The sequence below is a fragment of the Muscardinus avellanarius genome (genome assembly GCF_963383645.1).
Source record: "Muscardinus avellanarius genome assembly, chromosome: 8".
Lineage (NCBI taxonomy): Eukaryota > Metazoa > Chordata > Mammalia > Rodentia > Gliridae > Muscardinus > Muscardinus avellanarius.
Genome location: NC_137794.1, coordinates 74786251 through 74804280, shown reverse-complemented (window position 1 = coordinate 74804280; position 18030 = coordinate 74786251). Strand labels below are relative to the sequence as shown.

The following is an 18030-nucleotide window of genomic DNA, read 5'->3' as shown; positions in this document are numbered from 1 at the left end:
TAACTTGACAATATAGGGAAGAATTTAGCTCTAGGCTTTTATTTAACTCCAATGGTTTATATATCTGCCTTTAGAATAGTACTACACTGTTTCAATTATTGTAGCTTTATATGGTTTGAAATCAGAAAATATATATCTTCTAGCTTTGTTCTTTTTCAAGATCGTTTTGGGTACCTAGAGTCCATATTCCATATTAGGATAGATTTTTTTTCTGAAAAATAAATATATAAATATATGATAGTTTCACCTAAAAAATAGAAAAAAATATTCTCTGGTAAGAAAGAAAGCAAAAAGAAATATTGAAATGTTATATTTAAGTCATCAAAAACTTGGTATCAGACAAATGAAACTGTTATGTGAGATTATCATTTTTAATTTTAGATAAACTGCCATAATACTAGATGTCAACTACTAAGCCAAGCATGGGAGGGAGGGATAGGGTGAGAATGGGGTAGGGATTGGGTGGGGGCTGACTGGGAAAAGTGTGCATGTATGTCTACAAAAGTATGTATCCTACTATGATGTATGAATACAGTGCACCAATAAAAAAAAAAAATATTACATTCTGAAAAAAAATTTTTATTAAAAAGCATTAGATGAATAAGAAATTAACCACTAAAATATTTTAAAAGGATAAATGAGTCTAATCTGACAGCCACTGATGTAGGAAATGAAAGGAGAAACCCTTCCCACGTGCTGTATTTCAATCCAGATATTTATAAAGTTTCTAATATGGACATGGTATTGCAGGTGATACGCAAACAGGTGAATTTGTCCTGTTGTCAAATATATAAAGAATATAAATATCTGGGTTCATGAAATTGCTGATTACTCTGGTTTGATCAGTAAATATGGTTTGCATGTATTGAAATAGGATATTGTCCTCATAAGTATATAGTTGTTAGGTGTTAAAACAAAAACCTGAGTTTAGAGGGATCAGAAGCCAAGCAGAAAATAAAGCAGATTATATTAACTATACAAAAGACCGAATGTTTTGAGTTATAATGGGGGAAACACTCTGATTTTGGGCAAAACGGAAAGGCTTTGTCAGAAGGTAGCACTTTTGGTCGTAGAAGATTCTACTGAAGGAGAAGTGGCAGTAAAACTCTTAAGGGGTGAATATCATTAAACTATTGAAAATAGAAAAAGGAGTTTAGGCATGTGTGGGGTTAGTAATAGGATATACATTTGTTGGATAAACTGGAATCAAAGAGATTTTATAATAATGGCAAAATGTGTCAAATATAATAATAATAATAATAATAATAATAATAATAATAATAATGATAGCCACTTACTGTTTGTTTAACTATGCGAAGCCCTGTTTAAGATGTAGGGTATATATTATCTAGAATCTCTTATAATAATTTTTAATGTAGGTGTGTTTTCATTTTGTAAAGGGAAAAAAATTGGAGCTCATAGAGGATATATAATTTATATAGCCTCAAATAGCTAATAAGCAGGGGAGCTAAAATTAAAATCTAGTGCCATGTGAGTCCTAAAATTCCAACAGGACTCACTTATTTAAGATACTGGTACTGATACTTGGTCTGTTTGAAAAAAATAATACAGAGGACCATAAAATAATCCTATGTATTTTAAATTTTTTAATGTAATACAATTAAATAAACAGTCATTCTTTAATGTTTTAGGTTAACACAGTGTTTTAGTCTTGGTTATATTTCTTTGAGTAGGAATTTGCTGATTGGAATTCCAAGAACTTTAATAGTTTGCTTGGTCTACATAGAGAATCTGTCTAGATCAGTGCTTCTTAAATTGTTTTCCTGAGATCAGCAGCATTAGCATTAGCATCAGCAGCACCTGGGAATATTAGAAGTGCAAATCCTTTATCCCCACCCTTTCTCTACTGAATCCAAAACTCTGAGAGCTGGACCTCACAATCTGTGTTTTAACAAGCTTTTCAGATGATTCTGTTCCATGGTAATTTTAGAACTATTGGCTTATAGGATGACCTAAGATAGCTATTGTGATTGTTTATATAAAGTTTATTAAGATGTGAACCTTAATCTGTGACTATGGGAAGAGAAGGGAAATTGTGGAGGAAGAGTTTATAGGATTACAGAACTTGCTAATTGGATGTGGGATAAAATGGAGAAGATTATTGTTGCAAGACAGTAACTCTGAGTCTTTATACACAGTTTTCTGACTGAATAATGGTGCCATTAACAGAAAAGTTTAAGTCAGGAGAGAAGATGGTTTGTGAATGAGTGGGTCGGATGATAGGTCGAACAGGTATGATGTTCCGAAGAGAAGTTTGGACAGAAGAAGAGCTAAAGAAATCCCTTTGTATTAAATCTGAAGTCAAAGCTCCATATAGGAATAAAGAATATATTTGCCAAAATTCTTTTAAAAAATCTAGTAGTTTAAGCCGGGCATGGTGGCGCACACTTGTTATCCCCACGCTTGGGAGACGGAGACGGGAGAATCACGCTGGTTCGAAGCCAGCCATGCTGGCTTAAGAGACCCTGTTTCCAAAATTAAAAAGTATAAAATAGGTCTGGGAGTGTAGCCCGGCGGTAAAAAGTATAAAATAGGTCTGGGAGTGTAGCCCGGCGGTAGAAGGGCTTCCAGGAACCCCAGCTCCCCCCCCCCCCAAATCTAGTAGTTCAGAAGCCGGTGGTGGCACATGCTTGGCATTCGGGAAGCTGAGACAGGAGGATCACGGATCAAGGCCAGCCTCACCTACTTAGTGAGGCCCTCTGCAACTCACTGAGTCCCTGTTTCAAAAATAAAGAAGAAAAATAGGGCTGTGGGTGTAGCTCGGAGGTAGAATGCCCCTCGGTTCCATCCCCAGTACTGAAAAAAAAAAAAAAAAAAAGAAAAGAAAATCTGGTAGTTTAGGTTTCTTGTCTATTGCCTTCTTCATTCTTTCAAGTAATGGGGTAAAGTGGGTATGATGAGTGCCAAGTTATGAATGAGAAAACAGACTTGCTTAGGGTCACACAGCTAATAATATTAGAGCTATCCTGGTGCTCAGGCCTGTTGGGCTTTGAGCCTGTACTTTTACTATAATTTCACAGAGCTTCATGTCAAATATCTTTACTTGATTATTAAGGCCTGCAGTGTCTAAGGCAGGGCTGCCACTTAAGTACTGAGGCAGCCATGGGGATTCCAGGAACTAGCAATATGTCCAAAGGTACAGAAAAGCCATTAGAATAGGAAGACTCAATCAAAAACATTTAGAATGAAAGATGAACTCCTTTGGCTGCTTGGCTAAGATGGCTCTTCTTTATAGAATAGTCATTTAATAGATACTGGGCTGAAGGCTATCTACTGTACACCATAATGGACTCATAATTATGAGAAATAATTTATTCAGGATCTCTTTGATCTCCTGCGTTGCATATATTCGAGGCTCTGATTTAGTACATACTCAACTAGATGGCTAGAGTATAGTGACATTTACAAAAATGGCTCATTTCAAATTATCTTTGTCATTTGAGAGACCGTAGAAACTTTTAACCTTTCTCAATCATGATGTTAATTATAATTATTGCCCTTTATTTTCAGCAAATATCATTGATAAAAGAATTATTTACTTTGTGGAACATTTGCCCTCTCATATTTGCTGCATTGTTTGAGTTTACAAACTAATTTTAATATCAGCATAACTGTATGAAGAAAAATGTTCAATACATTGATTTATCTGGCATATTTCTTTTTAGGTGGAATTTAGGTCAGGTACTACTTTCAAAATGTTCATAAAAACTCTTCTGTTCTAATGATGGGAGCTTAACCTTTTCCTATTTATTTTTTGTAATTACCATATTCTAGTTTGGCTTTTCTTAACAGCCTCAATAATTATGAAAATCTTTTGACAACTGCTTTCCTTACTCTTCATCATCAATTGTTAAAGAGAGAAGCATCATAAAGAAATAGAAGGAGATCCTGAAGCCACTGAAGTTTGGATTGCCCCTAAAATTTGCTTTTCTTTCCATCCTTCCACCTTCCTTCCTTGTGGTCACTTTTAAATGATGATCTTTGCCAAGTGTCCCAGAAACAAAACAAAACAAAACAGAAAAAAAGCAAAACAAAATTCTAGATAAACTTGATGGTTTAGGATGAATGCTCAATTTAATCTTTGTTCATGGTAAGAAACTTTAATATGCTATAGACTTTTGTGTGCTTACTTTTTTCTGGATGTGTTCAATAAGTGAACATATATATCACATTTATTTTTAAACATTTGTTTCAGCTATGAATTTGTGAAATACCTCAGACAGTACATATGCAACACTTTGGGATCTATGATTGAAGAAGAAATGGAAAAGTGCACATCTGATCAGAATCAGGGTGAAGAATCTGGCTATGACACAGTTGTACAACATGTCACTAAAAGAACTCAGGATTCTAAAGAGTGAGTGTGCCCACAATAATATCTTAAAGTGATTTTTTTTGTCCATAGGGCTTTATGACACCATGTCTAGCCTATGTCCTAACAGTTTGTTTCTCTCATAGTAGCCAAAATTATTCTTAAAAATAATATATATTGTTTTTATAAAATTGTTTTTATAATAAAACTGTCTAAAGGCTTCCCATTTTTTAGACTAAGATGCAGAGTTCTTTTTGTTGGCAACAGGTCCATCATGAGCATTCTCCCTTCTTATTTCTTGCCATATTTTTCCTTATAATACTCCAGCCAAGCTCATCTTGCTTTTTCTTAAGCTAAGTAGGCCATCCCTCAGGGGTGTGCACTCATATCGATTCTGCTACCTAGAGTGTCTTTTCTGTAAATATTTGTATGACTTGCTCCTTCACCTTTTTGGAATTTTTGTTTAGTTTCTTGAAAGGCCTTCCCTCACCTCTCCACATAAACCAATGTCTTTTTCCTGTTACTTTTTTTTTTTTTTGGTAGTACTGGGAATTGAACCCAGGGGCATTCTTTTTTTTTTTTTTTTTTGGTGGTACTGGGGTTCCTGGAAGCCTTTCTACCTCTAGGCTACACTCCCAGAACTATTTTTTCTTAAAAATTTTTATTTGGAAACAGGGTTTCTTAAGCCAGCACAGGATGGATATATTAATTAGGATATGTACTAAACAGCAATAACAAAGAGACACCAACATATAATGGCTCAAATATTGTTATTTTTCTCTTATATCACTGTTCAGAATTATGAGTATGCCAGCTGTGGTGGCGCACGCTTATAATCCCCAAGCTTGGGTGGTGGAGACAGGAGGATAGCGCAGGTTTGAAGCCAGCTGCGATGGTGTAAGAGACCCTATTTCCAAAAATAAAATAGGTCTGGTAGTGTAGCCCGGAGGTAGAAGGGCTTCCGGGAACCCCAGTACCACCAAAAAAAAAAAAAAAAAAAAAAAAAAAAAAAAAAAAAAAAGAATTATGAGTACAGGGTGGTGGTGGCTCTGCTCAGTGAATTCTTTCTGGGCTCCAGATTTCTTTTTTCTTTTGTTTTGTTATTCCATCATATCCTAGGGCAGGGGCAGACAAGGGCTATATAATAAATATTTTAGGTGTTGCCAACCATGATAGTATGAAAATAGCCATAGACGAAAGAACGTGCATGTGTGCCAGTAAAACTTTATTTTAAAAAATAAATAGGAAGGAAGTCTATTTAAACAGTCCATAAGATATATTGACCAGCCACAGTATCAAAGACTTTTGAATATACTTAAGCTTATACTATCTAGTGAATTTTAAAGCATTAAATCCTTTAAATTTGACTTTTTAGAAATGATTATACTTTTTTTATTACTTTGGGTGGGAGTTCTAAATATATTATTATTTATAAAAAGTTATAGAAGGCTGCTTTAGTAAATTTAGCAAGTTCATATCTCCAATAAATGCCAAGTATAAGCTATAGAGATTAAGATTTCTTATTTCTTGACTTGGCAAAAAAACAAAAAATGGAGTTAATCTCTGTTTTATTTATTCATTTATTTTTAATGATGCTAGGGATTACATCCAGGGGCATTCTACCCCTGAGCTGTACTCTCAGCTTGTTTTTTGTTTGTTTTGAAAAAGGATCTTGCTAAGTTGCTGTGAATCTAGCTAAGCTGCTGAGATTGTTTTTGAACTGTGATCATCCTGTCTCAGCCTCTCAGTTCCTGGGATTACAGGTGTGTGCCACCATACCCGGCTTTGTCTTTGAGTAATATCGTAATTCCTAGTAGTCTGTTTCTAGGAGTCTTATTAAACTTGTTCTAAAAAGAATACTAAAAAACTTTACTATTCAGGTAATGAAGGTATTTTAATAAGAGCAGAATTTTATATGATACTATTGGAAATTACTTTTTTATCTCTTGGTAAGCTATTTAATTTTCTGTGTTTTAGTTCACCCAGTGTAAAAATTAATATGATAATAATGTACAAAAATTTTAAATGACTTAATGAATGTTTGTCTTCTGCTTTATGAACCATGGATGAAAGATTTTAAATTGTACAAAGTATTATTTTCTTTCAATTTTTTTTCTGATTCTTCAGCAATTACTTGGGGCTGATGTAGCAGCAGTCCATCTATTAACATTTTTACTGTAGTAAATTTCAAAGTTTTTTTTTATAATTAAACATTTGATATTTATTTTTTAACTAGGTGTTTTCAATAGAAGAATTCATATGTAGCTCCATAACATGTTGCTCATATAATGAGTTGAAGTATTCACTGTGCAAATTTTCATTTGGTTGATATGCTTTGTACTGGAGTTTTTTTCCCCCTTTAGTTTTGAATACTTTTTGAAGCATTAAATGAATCTACCCAATAGTATCTATTGTCTATTCCAGTATCTGTTTTTCCTTAGCTTATTTTTTTTTTAAACTACAGTGGCTACTATTGAGATCTAGTTGATTTAATTATTGATTTTTGAGGGTCTGGTGTTCTTGTTTTGTTATTTTAAAATTAACTAGAAAATTCCTTTTCTTTTGGTAATATTTATTGCAGAGGAATTTATTTTGGTCTTTTCAAAAGATCTGTTGTAAACATCTATATATATGTCAAAATGTCAGGTTTTTATGGATTTTAAATTTTTTTGTGTGTGGTACTGGAGATTGAACCCAGGAGAATCCTACCTCTGAGTTATACCCCCAGCTCTATTTTATTATTTTCTTAAATTTTGAAGCAGGGTCTCACTCAATTGTGGAAGGACTCACTATAAATTGCTAAGGCTGGCTAGGAACCTACATCCTCTTGTTTCAGCCTCCCAAGTACTGGGATTACAGGCATGTGCCACTGCACTCAACTTTTTTATGCATTTTAATTACCCTTGCTTTAACCCTCTATATTATTGAGATTTACTTTTATACTTCATTAAATAACCAAAGTTTAAATTGTATGGGGCAAGATTTTATGATGCTCACATGGCCATACCTAACTGTAAAGGAGGATAGGGAGGTGTAGTTTAGCTACAATCCAGTGACCTCAGAAGGAGAAAACAGCTTTTGGTGTATACGTATTTGGATATTGGTAGCTACTAGGGCATTGTTTTGTTTCCCTGTTTTCCCTCCTCAGAACCTAAGAGGAGGAGAGTGGGCCTCTTGGTGCACTTATCTTACACAGATATAATTTGCAAGTTAGCCTTAAGAGTGTCTCAGGATTCCATCTTACCATATATATTCCTTTTCTTTAAACTCAGATATTCCCTGGACTCTTACCTTTATTACAGTTCTCTTCTGTTAGTCTTCTCTACCCTATATTATTTCTAATCTGTTTGTATTTAATTTTAATACTTGTGTATTTTCTCATAATTTTGTCAATTTAAAAAATATGTTATATATTTTTGTTTATAGTTATATTTTATATAAATATATATTGTTAAGTATATTAAATGTATGAATTTGTTTTAAATTACATCTTGTAGAAATTTCATAGAAATATAATGATGTATACTACGTAATACATACTTTTACAATATGGGTCAGTTGGGTTTCTAGTACTACAACAAATACTTGAAATGATCAGCTTATAAAGAGGAAAGGTTTATTTTGGCTCATAGCTTTGGAGGTTTTAGTTAATTTGGAGGCCAATTTAGGCAATTGGCCCTGTTGCTTTTGTGCCTTTGGACAGGTACATCATAGTGAGAGTAATGTTGGGGAAGCCAATTTGCCTCAAGGATGGATAAAAAGAATGGAAGAAAGAGACTGTATTCCCACAATTTCTTCTGAGGGCAATACCCCTGGTGACCTTAAGCCTCTCACTAGGTCCCACTGCTTCAAGGTCCCACCACCTCTTAGAAGGTTGGAGACCATGCCTTTAATACAAGGGCCTCTGGGGTATTAGCAAAATATATCTTATAATTTCTGTTTACAATTCCAGTATAAGGACTGCGTATGTAGTTTAGTGGTACAACACACACCTAGCATGTGTAAGGCCCTGGGTTCAATCCCTAGCACTGCAACAAACAAACATACAACAACAAAAACCAGAAAACAAAACAATGAAAAATATTCAGCCATCTCTTTCCATCCAAATATCCTAGCATGGTTTTATTGCTTTTGTGTGAGAGAGTACCTATCCTCTCTTTGCTTTATGCTGTTACACTGACCAGTTAGCCAGATATATGAAGAATAGTTTCTGTGCTTATTTTCTTAATGTATTCCCATTATTATAATGATACATGCAGTATAGTATGGTAATGATTTGGATTTCAAAAACCTCTCAGAGAAGCTCATGTATTAGAACAGCATCCACGTTGGAGGTTGAACATGACTGGGGAGGGTGGGTCCTTGTCTGTATTTGTCTTGGCCACTTCCTCTCTTCCTTGATGCTTACACAAGTGCATTTTCTTCACCTCCGCCTTGCCCTAAAGCCCTGCCACAGAGACTTTACTGCCTCAAGCTGGCTGATGATGAATTAAGCTCTGAAATAGTGAGCCCTAAAATAGACCTTTCTTCCTCTAAGGTGTGCTCATCAGGTATTTTGGCCACAGTGACAAAAAAGCTAACGAAAACAAGTGTTTTTTATAAAAAACTTTTCAGATATTTATTCTCATTTATTTATTGGTATAGTATATGATATAGATTAGATAGATTATATTCTTTCTATCTCATTTTATAGTTGAGGAAATTAACTTAATTATGATGACAAAACTGGTGGCTAAAGTAGTTAGGATTCTAATCTAGGATTTCTAATTCTAAATTTAGTACTTTATTCACTATTTTTTTCTTTTTCTTTTGGTGGTACTGGGGGTGGAGCCTAGGGGCTTTTCTACCTCTGGGCTGTACTTCCAGACCTATTTTATACTTTGGAAATAGGGTCTCACTAAATTGCTGAGAGCCTCACTAAGTAGCTGAGGCTGGCTTCGAACCTTTGTGATCCTCCTGTCTCAGCCTCCGAAGTGATGGGATTACAAGCATGTGACACCACGCCCGGCCTTTATTCACTATTTTTATTTAAAGTTTCATGTTCTTGTTTTAAACATAGAAATGCCAGTGGCCCAGCTTATAAATTCCTCACTTAAAAAATGAAGGGCTAGGTTTTATGGTTCTTTCTAGGTCTAAAATTTTATTTCTAGTGCTTTTGAGGATCTTAGTCTAATATTAACATGAATACTTGAGAGTTTATAATTAAAATATAGATATTGATTTTATTATTTTTTGAGATTTTAAACCATTATTGCTGAAAGAGATCTTAGAAGTTATACAGTTTTAACTCTGACTACTTTCAGAAATTTCTTTCCTACTTAACATCCCTGATAGTGGATTTTCTAACCTCTGTTTGAAAGGAGACACTGAGAGCTTGGTTTTTATTTAGATCCTGAATTTATACAGCAGGTCTCACTTGTGGCTGGTTGCCTATAGATAGGAAGTATAGAGAGGAGAGAAGAGAAGAAAAAAATAAACAGAAGGATAGAGAAAAAGATATAAGTAGGACAAGGAATAAAGCTGAAGTGTGAAATCTCCTAGGTTTGGTAATATGATATTAAGAGTTGATCTTATGCTAAAAATTGGAATGCATGCCATTGGAACATGTTGCTTAGATTCTGTTGATTTTATTGCCTGGTTCGTGTAACTGTATGAAAACACCCAGGTAGTGACAGACTTTTTTGAATTTGCTGTTAATTTTTTCCCTTGTCTTTTGTATTACCATTCTTTCTGCTAAGAAACATTGACTTAGAATTGTGTATTGTGTTCTTAAAGGGGCTTTTTTTAAAAAAAAAATAGAAAAAGTAATCAGGGAACTTAGTTTAGTTGACTTTTAATTTCTGCTGATGATCTTTCTCTTACTAAAACTACTTTGAGTTTAAAGGTATAAAGAGATGATGCATTCCCTGAAAAACATTATGATGGTAGTGGTTGAGTCTATGATTAACAAGTTTGAAGATGATGAGGTACGAAGTCAAGAGAGGCAGAAGAAAATCCAAAAGGAGAAAAGCAGTAGTTACTGTACAGATAACTGCTCTGATAGTGATTCATCATTCAATCAGGTGGGTTGTTTAATTTTGCATTTATATTTTGAAATGGTTTTAATAATTACAGGTGTCAATAAATTTTTATTAGCCAGGTTTTATGCTTTCTCACTTAAAGTTTAAGAAGAAAAATAATAATAAAATAACATAGTAAAGATTTAATCCATGAAATAGCATCTTCAGCAATATATATATATATATATATATATATATATATATAATTTATTTTGGTGGTACTGGTACTGGGGTTCCTGGAAGCCCTTCTACCTATGGGCTACACTCCCAGACCTATTTTATTTTTGGAAACAGGGTCTCATAAGCCAGCGCAGCTGGCTTTGAACCTGCACGATCCTCCTGTTTCCGTCTCCCAAGCCTGGGGATTACAAGCGTGCGCCACCACACCCGGCTTTCCAGCATTATATTTAGTGAGTAGTTGTATCCTATCAGAGATAATTCTTAATGAGGTGAAAATTAATATATTTTGGAAATTAAAAAAATAAGACAAGGTTAAAACATCTGTTGAAGCTTTATTTGAAACATCTTATTCTCAGTGGATTCTTATTAAAGTTTAAATTATAGATGTGATATGGTAATAAAAAATTTCCTTTAGCCGGGCATGGTGGCGCATGCTTGTAATCCCTGTGCTTGGGAGGTGGAGATAGGAGGATCGTGCAGGTTCAAAGCCAGCCGCTCTGGCTTAAGAGACCCTGTTTCCAAAAATAAAAAAAAAATGATAAAATAGGTCTGGGAGTGCAGCTCGGAGGTAGAAGGGCTTCCAGGAACCCTCATACCACCCCCGCAAAAAAGATTTGGTGCCCTCCTCCCCTTCGTTTTCCCTTCCCCCCTCCCAACAATGAGTGTCCAGGTTATCCATGCTATATTCATACTTTTACACATATTTGAATGTAGCTCCTTCCTCCATTAATCAACCTCAGCCTTCTTCCTCTCCTATCCTTTCATTCTAGCTTTGCTGAGATTTTCCCTCCATTATCTGGAGTCCCTCTGGTATCTCTAATATTCCCAAGTATGTCATATTAGAGAAAACATATGTCCCTTCTTTTTCTGTGTTTGGCTGATCTCACTTAACATAATGTTCTCCAGATCTTTCCGTCTTCTTGTGAGTGGCATGATTTTTTCTTTATAGCTGAGTAGAATTCCACTGTGTGTATTTCCCATAATTTTGCAGTCCATTCATCTGTTGATGGAGACCTAGGTTGTTTCCATATTTGGGCTTTTATGAATTGTGCTGTTATGAATGTGGATATGCATATGTTACTGTAGTTCTCTGATTTCAGCTCCTTTGGAAAATACCCAGGAGTGGTAGAGCTGTATCATATGGTGGATCTATTCCCAGTTTTCTAAGGAATCTCCACACTGATTTCCATAGTGGCTGAACTACTTTGCACTCCTGCCAACAATGTAAAAGAGTTCCTCTTTCCCCACATCCTCGCCAGCATTTGTTGTGATTTGATTTCTTTATGCTTGCCACTCTGACTGGGGTTAGATGGAATCTCAGTGTAGTTTTGATTTGCATCTCCTTGATGGCTAATGATGCAGAACATCTTTTAATGTATCTATTGGCCATTTGTATCTCTTCTTTTGTGAAATGTCTATTCAGTTCACTTGCCCGTTTTTTTTTTTTTTTTTTTTTTTGGTGGTACTGGGGGTGGACCCCAGGGACTTTCTACCTCTGGGCTATACTCCCAGACCAGTTTTATATTTTATTTGGAAACGGTCTAAGTTGCAGAGAGCCTCACTAAGTAGCTGAGGCTAGCTTTGAACCTGTGCGATCCTCCTGTCTCAGCTTCCCAAGCTTGGGGATTACAAGTGTGCGTCACCACGCCTGGCTCAGTTGTTCATTTCTTGATTGGGTTTTTTTTTTTTTTTTTTGCTAGTGTAGAGTCTTTTGAGCTCTTTGTATATTCTGGATATTAGCCATCTTTCAGAATGGTGGCTGGTAGAGATCTTCTCCCATTCTTTAGGCTTCCGCTTTTGGTTCTTGGTGATTTCCTTTGATGAGAAGAAACTTTAGTTTGATGCCATCTCACTTGTTAGTCTTGCTTTAATTTCCTGCGCTTTGGAGGTCTTGTTGAGAAAGTTTCTACCTGTGCCTATATGTTGGAGTGCTGAGCCTTTGCCCTCCTCTAATAACTTCATAGTCTCTGGTCTAATTTCTAAGTCTTTGATCCATCTTGAGTTGATTCCTGTGCATGGTGAGAGGTAAGGATTTAGATCCATCTTTCTACAAATGGATAGCCAGTTCTGCCAGCACCATTTGTCGAAAAGGCTGTCTTTTCTCCAGCATATGAATTTTGCCCCTTTGTCAAGGATCAATGGACTATAGGTCTGTGGGTTTGTTTCTGTATCTTCTATTCTTTTCCACTGGTCAGCATGCCTGTTGTGCCAATGCCATGCTGTATTTACTACTCTTGCTCTATAGTATAATTTGAAATCCGGGATTGTGATGCCTCCTGCATGGTTCTTATTGCTGAGAATTGCTTTGGCTATTCTGGGTCTTTTTCCATATAAAATTCATGACTGATTTTTTTTAGGTCTATGAAGAATGTTGTTGGTATTTTAATGGGAATTGCATTGTATCTATAGATCACTTTTGGCAGAATGGCCATTTTGATGATATTTATTCTGCCTATCCATGAGCATGGGAGATCTTTCCATCTTCCAAGGTCTTTTTCAATTTCTTTCTTTAAAGTTTTATAGTTTTCATTGTAGAGGTCTTTTACATCTTTGGTTAGGTTTATTCCTAGGTATTTTATTGGTTTTGAGCTTATATTGAATGGAATTATTTTCTTTATTTCGTTCATTGTGGATTCATTGTTGGCATTAAGAAAAGCAACTTATTTCTTTAGGTTGAGTTTGTATCTTGCAACTTTGCTGAATTGGTTAATCAGCTCCAGAAGTCTTTTGGTTGAGTGCTTTGGGTCTTCTAGATAAAGGATCATGTCATCTGCAAATAAAGATAGTTTTAATTCCTCTTTTCCTATTTGAATTCTTTTGATTTCCTTCTCTTATTGCTGTGGCAAGAGTCTTGAGGAGTGTATTAAAAGGGAGTGGTAATAGTGGACATCCTTGTCTTGTTCCTGATTTTAGAGGAAATTCTTACAGTTTTTCCCCATTCAATATGATGTTGGTTTGGGTTTATTGTATATAGCCTTAATGTTGAAATATGTTCCTTCTATTTCAATTTTCTGCAGTGTTTTTAACATAAAAGAGTGTTGGATTTTGTCAAGTGCTTTTCTAGCATCTATTGATATGATGTTGTGGCTTTTGTTCTCAGTTCTGTTTATGTGGTGAATAACTTGTATTGATTTGTGTATGTTGAACCAGCCTTGCTTTTCTGGGATTTAACCAACTTGGTCATGGTGTGCATTGTCACTGTTAATGAGTTCTGTGCAAGTTAATGAGTTCTGTGCAAGTCTGTGTATTTCCAGCTTGTAGTCTGTGCCTCTGCACTCTCCAACCTGGGCTCAGGCCTGTGATTCCCTACCTGCAGGGCATCCAATGTAGTCTTGGAGCGACTCCCTTTGGCCCTGTGCAGGTATAGCGCCTTTTGCACCTTTTCTGTGTCTCTGGAGGTTCTAACTAGACTAGCCCACCAGATTCCGTGGTGAATAATAGGCACACACAGTTACCGTCAAGTCTTGTGGCACACACTGGGTGCATGCCGGGGACTGTGGCTCATCTAGGTGCAGTGTTACCTGGCTGCCTTGGTTGGGGGCTCTGCAGAGCTCGCCGCGCCTCTGGATCTGGCAGCATTTCTGGGCACACGTGGTTACCTGGTCCCCTTCTAGGTCTCTGGAGGTCTTGCTCTGCCACTGCGGGTGCCGCCTCTGGTTTGCAAATGGTGCCACTGTTGTGCTTGGGTGCAGCTCGCTGCTTAAGATATTGCAGCTCTATGGCCGCTTTCAAACTTATGGATTTTTTTTTTTTGTTTTTTTTGGATTTCTTGGGGCTGCTGCACCAGGACTCGTGGTTTGGGCCTGCCGCCTTTGATGGCGCCGGTGGACAGCCATGTCTGCAGCAGGTCCATCACCCAATCGGGGTTTTTTGCAGTGGATCTCGCAGTTCAGAGTTACTGGATTCCTTCTGCCGCAATTACTGGATCTGTTTTGTGTCGTGAGCTTTATTTATTTTGTTTATTAAGATGCTGCCTTCTCAGTAGTTGAACTTTGTTTCAGCTACTGAGATGTGCTGTATTTTGCAGTCGCCAGTTCGAATCTCTCCTCCTAAATTTTTAGTTTTAAAACACTAGGCTCGTTGTATATGGTGGCACACACTTATAATCTCAGTACTTGGGAGGCTGAGATAGGAGGATTGTGCAGTCTCTCAGGAACTTATTGTGACTCTGTTTCCAAATAAAATATGAAATAAATCTGAGGGTAGCCTAGAGGTAGAAGGCCCGTGGGTTGAATATCCAGTACTGCAAAAACAAATGAACAAATAAACATACGTTAGGTTCAAGCTCGGTGTGGTGGTGCATGTTTGTAATCCCAGTACTTTGGGAGGCTGAAACAGGAAGATTTCAGGTTAGAGGCCAGCCTCAGCTACTTAGTAGGCCCTCCTCAACTTACAGACCTTGTTTTAAAATAAAGAATTCAAATTAAAGACTACAAAATAGCTCAGATTTAGAATGTTTCTGGGTTCAATTACAAGCATAGCAAAAACACAAAAAATTAGATTTTCTTTAATATGAAATATTTGAGGTCTTACATTTCTTTCTAGGTGTGGTATAAAAATCTTGTCATTTGGCCACAAAGATAAGAAACAGGTAGACCAACAGCTAGATTAGCCCTAGTTAGAATAGAGCCCATGAGAAACTAGCTAGACTAGAGCCCATGCATATGCCAGAGACTTGCATGTAGAAACTTGAGGCTTCCTGAAGTCTATCTGATTGGGTTGTCATTCAGGGGTAGAGTTCTTGCCTGACATGAGTGAGGCACTGGGTTCTGTCCCTAGCACTGCAAACAGAACAGTCTGTTATATAAGTACATAGAAACTTTTGAATAGTGATACTCTTTTGAATGAGGACTGGATCATAGAAGTCATAAAGGGAAGACCCCCCAAAATTAAACCTAAAGACTTCTACAGTTGCTTAACAAATTCAGCAAAGTGGTGGGCTATAAAATCAATCTAAAAAAGTAGCTTTTCTACATGCCAACTATGAGTCCACTGAAAAAGAAATTCAGAAAACAATTCCATTCAAAATAAACTAAAAAACAACAAAATACCTAGAAATAAACCTAGCCAGGAAGATAAAGACTAAAGAAAGAAATTGAAAGAGATCTGAGAAGGTAGAAGAAAATCCCATGCTCTTGGATAGGCAGAAGAAATATTATCAAAATGGCCATTCTGCTGGGCGTGGTGGCGCACACTTGTAATCCCCGCGCTTGGGAGGTGGAGACAAGAGGATTGTGCAGGTTCAAAGCCAGCCGTGCTGGCTTAAGAGATCCTGTTTTCAAATAAAAAAGTATAAAAATAGGTCTGGGAGTGTAGCCTGGAGGTAGAAGGGCTTCCAGGAACCCCAGTACCACCAAAAAAAAAAAAAAAAAAAAAAAAGAAGTTGGCCATTCTACCAAAAGAGATCTACAGAGTCAATGCAACCCCTACCAAAATACCAATTTATTCCTCATAGATCTAAAAAGTCAGTCCTATATTTTATATGGAGAAACAAAAGACCCAGAATAGTCAAAGCAATTCTCAGCAATAAGAACCATGAAGGAAGCATCACAATTCCTGACTTCAAATTATACTACAGAGGTATAGTAATAATATTAGCATGGTATTGTCACAAAACCAGACACACAGACCAATAGAACAGAATAGAAGATATTTATTGATTTTTAGCAAAGGTGGCAAGCACATATGTTAGAGAAAAGACAGCCATTTTAATGAATGGTGTTGGAAAAAGTGGTTATCCATTTATAGAAAAATGAAATTAAATGCCTATCTCTCACCCTGCACAAGAGTCTCTGTAAAACTACTCGAAGTCTAAAAAAAAAAATAAGCTTAAAACCTTATGGCTTTTTCCTTACTTTGGCAGAAGACTGTTTTTCTTGAGGGAACTGAAGACAATGACTTCAGTGCCTCTTTGTTATATAAACTATGCCCATCTGTTTTACTACACATTTTGCTTGCATAGTTTAAGGCTGGAAGACAGACCTAATGAGAAAACTTATAGCAAACTCTGTCTGATATTTGTAGTGAAATATGATAACCTATTTAGTTATATCATCAGGGCATAACAACAAAATAGATCCTGATCATATTCCAAAAAGTGATTTGAGAAGTTTGGATGAAACATGAAGGAAGGTTGGAGCTGCCTGATTGAAGAGAAAAATGGTTTTGAAGGTATTCAGAGCTGAACTTTAGGGCTTCTGTGCTTAGCCACGATTGCATTATTCATCAGGAGAGATTAATGGGTTGTGAAATTTTTTGATTCTCCTGTTGATTTCTACTTTCATTCTATTATGATACATAAAGATACAAGGAATTTAAAGTTTTAAATATCTGGTACTTGTTTTGTAGATTAGAATGTAGTCTGTATTTTAAGAAGGTTTCATGAGCAGCTCAAAAGAATGTGTATTTATTTGTTGTTGGAATATTCTGTATATATTTGTTAAGTTCATTTGGTTTATAGTGTTTTTTAGATATGAAGAGTCTTTACTCATTTTTGGCCTGGAAGATTGTTCTAGTAGTGTGAGTGGTGTTTTGAAGTCTCCCAATATTATTGTGTTTGGGTCTGTTTGAGATGTAATTTCTGAAGAGTTTGTTTTATAAAAGTGGGTGCACCCACATTTGGGGTATAAATGTTTTCTATTATTATATCTTCTTGTAAGATTGTTCCTTTTATTAGAAAGAAGTGACTCGCATTGTCTCTTCTAGTAGGTTTTAGCTTAAAGTCTTCTTGGTCATATATGAACATTCCTTCCCTTGCTTGTTTTTGTTCTACATTTGCATGACATATCTTTTCCTATCCTTTCACGTTTAGCCTATGGATATCTTTGCTGGTAAGGTGAATTCTTGCAAGCAGCATATAGCTGAATTATGTTTTTTAATCCACATTGACAGTCTTTGCCTTTAATTGGGGGAATTTAGACCTTTGTTATTCAGTATCATGATTGAGAGATGACTTTTGTTTTCTGTCATTTCTAGTTATATTTTCTGTTTAATGTAGTATAATTTCTCCTTTACTTCATTGCCTATCTTGTGCAATTTGCCCCTTCTCTGTTCTGGTATTTCCTTCTTTTTTCTTCTTTGTGTTTTATTTCTTTAAGTATTTTCTTTAGTGCTGGCTTGTTGCTCATGAACTCTTTTAGTTTCTGCTTGCCTTGATGGTTTGTATTTCTCCATCAACTTTGAATGATTATAATGATTATCTTTCCTGGATATAGCATCCTTGGTGAAAAAAATTTTTTTTCTGGGTATGAAATATACCACACAGTCCTTCCTGCTTCCTGGCTTTCTTGGCTTGAGTTGAGAAATCTGGAGTGATTGCTCCAAAGTGTTACCTGTTATTTTTTTCTACATGCATCTGTGATTTTTTTTTAGCTTCTCTGTTATTTTGTTCATTATGTGGCATGGATTATTTTTATTTTTTATATTTTTGGTGGTACTGGGGTTCCTGGAAGCCCTCTA

The 18030-nt window shown here is 36.0% G+C and overlaps 1 protein-coding gene across 2 annotated transcripts in view; it reads left to right on the top strand.

Moving 5' to 3' along the window:
- The window catches only part of TBC1D32 (TBC1 domain family member 32), a gene marked incomplete at its 5' end in the record, with an annotated part of 226159 nt that overhangs the window by 11957 nt on the left and 196172 nt on the right, over positions 1-18030 (top strand). For both annotated transcript variants that reach the window (XM_080699878.1, XM_080699877.1), the window contains 2 exons: positions 4217-4378; positions 10218-10395. In XM_080699878.1, the coding sequence (XP_080556004.1) occupies positions 4217-4378; positions 10218-10395 (340 nt within the window). The remainder of the gene's footprint in view (positions 1-4216; positions 4379-10217; positions 10396-18030) is intronic.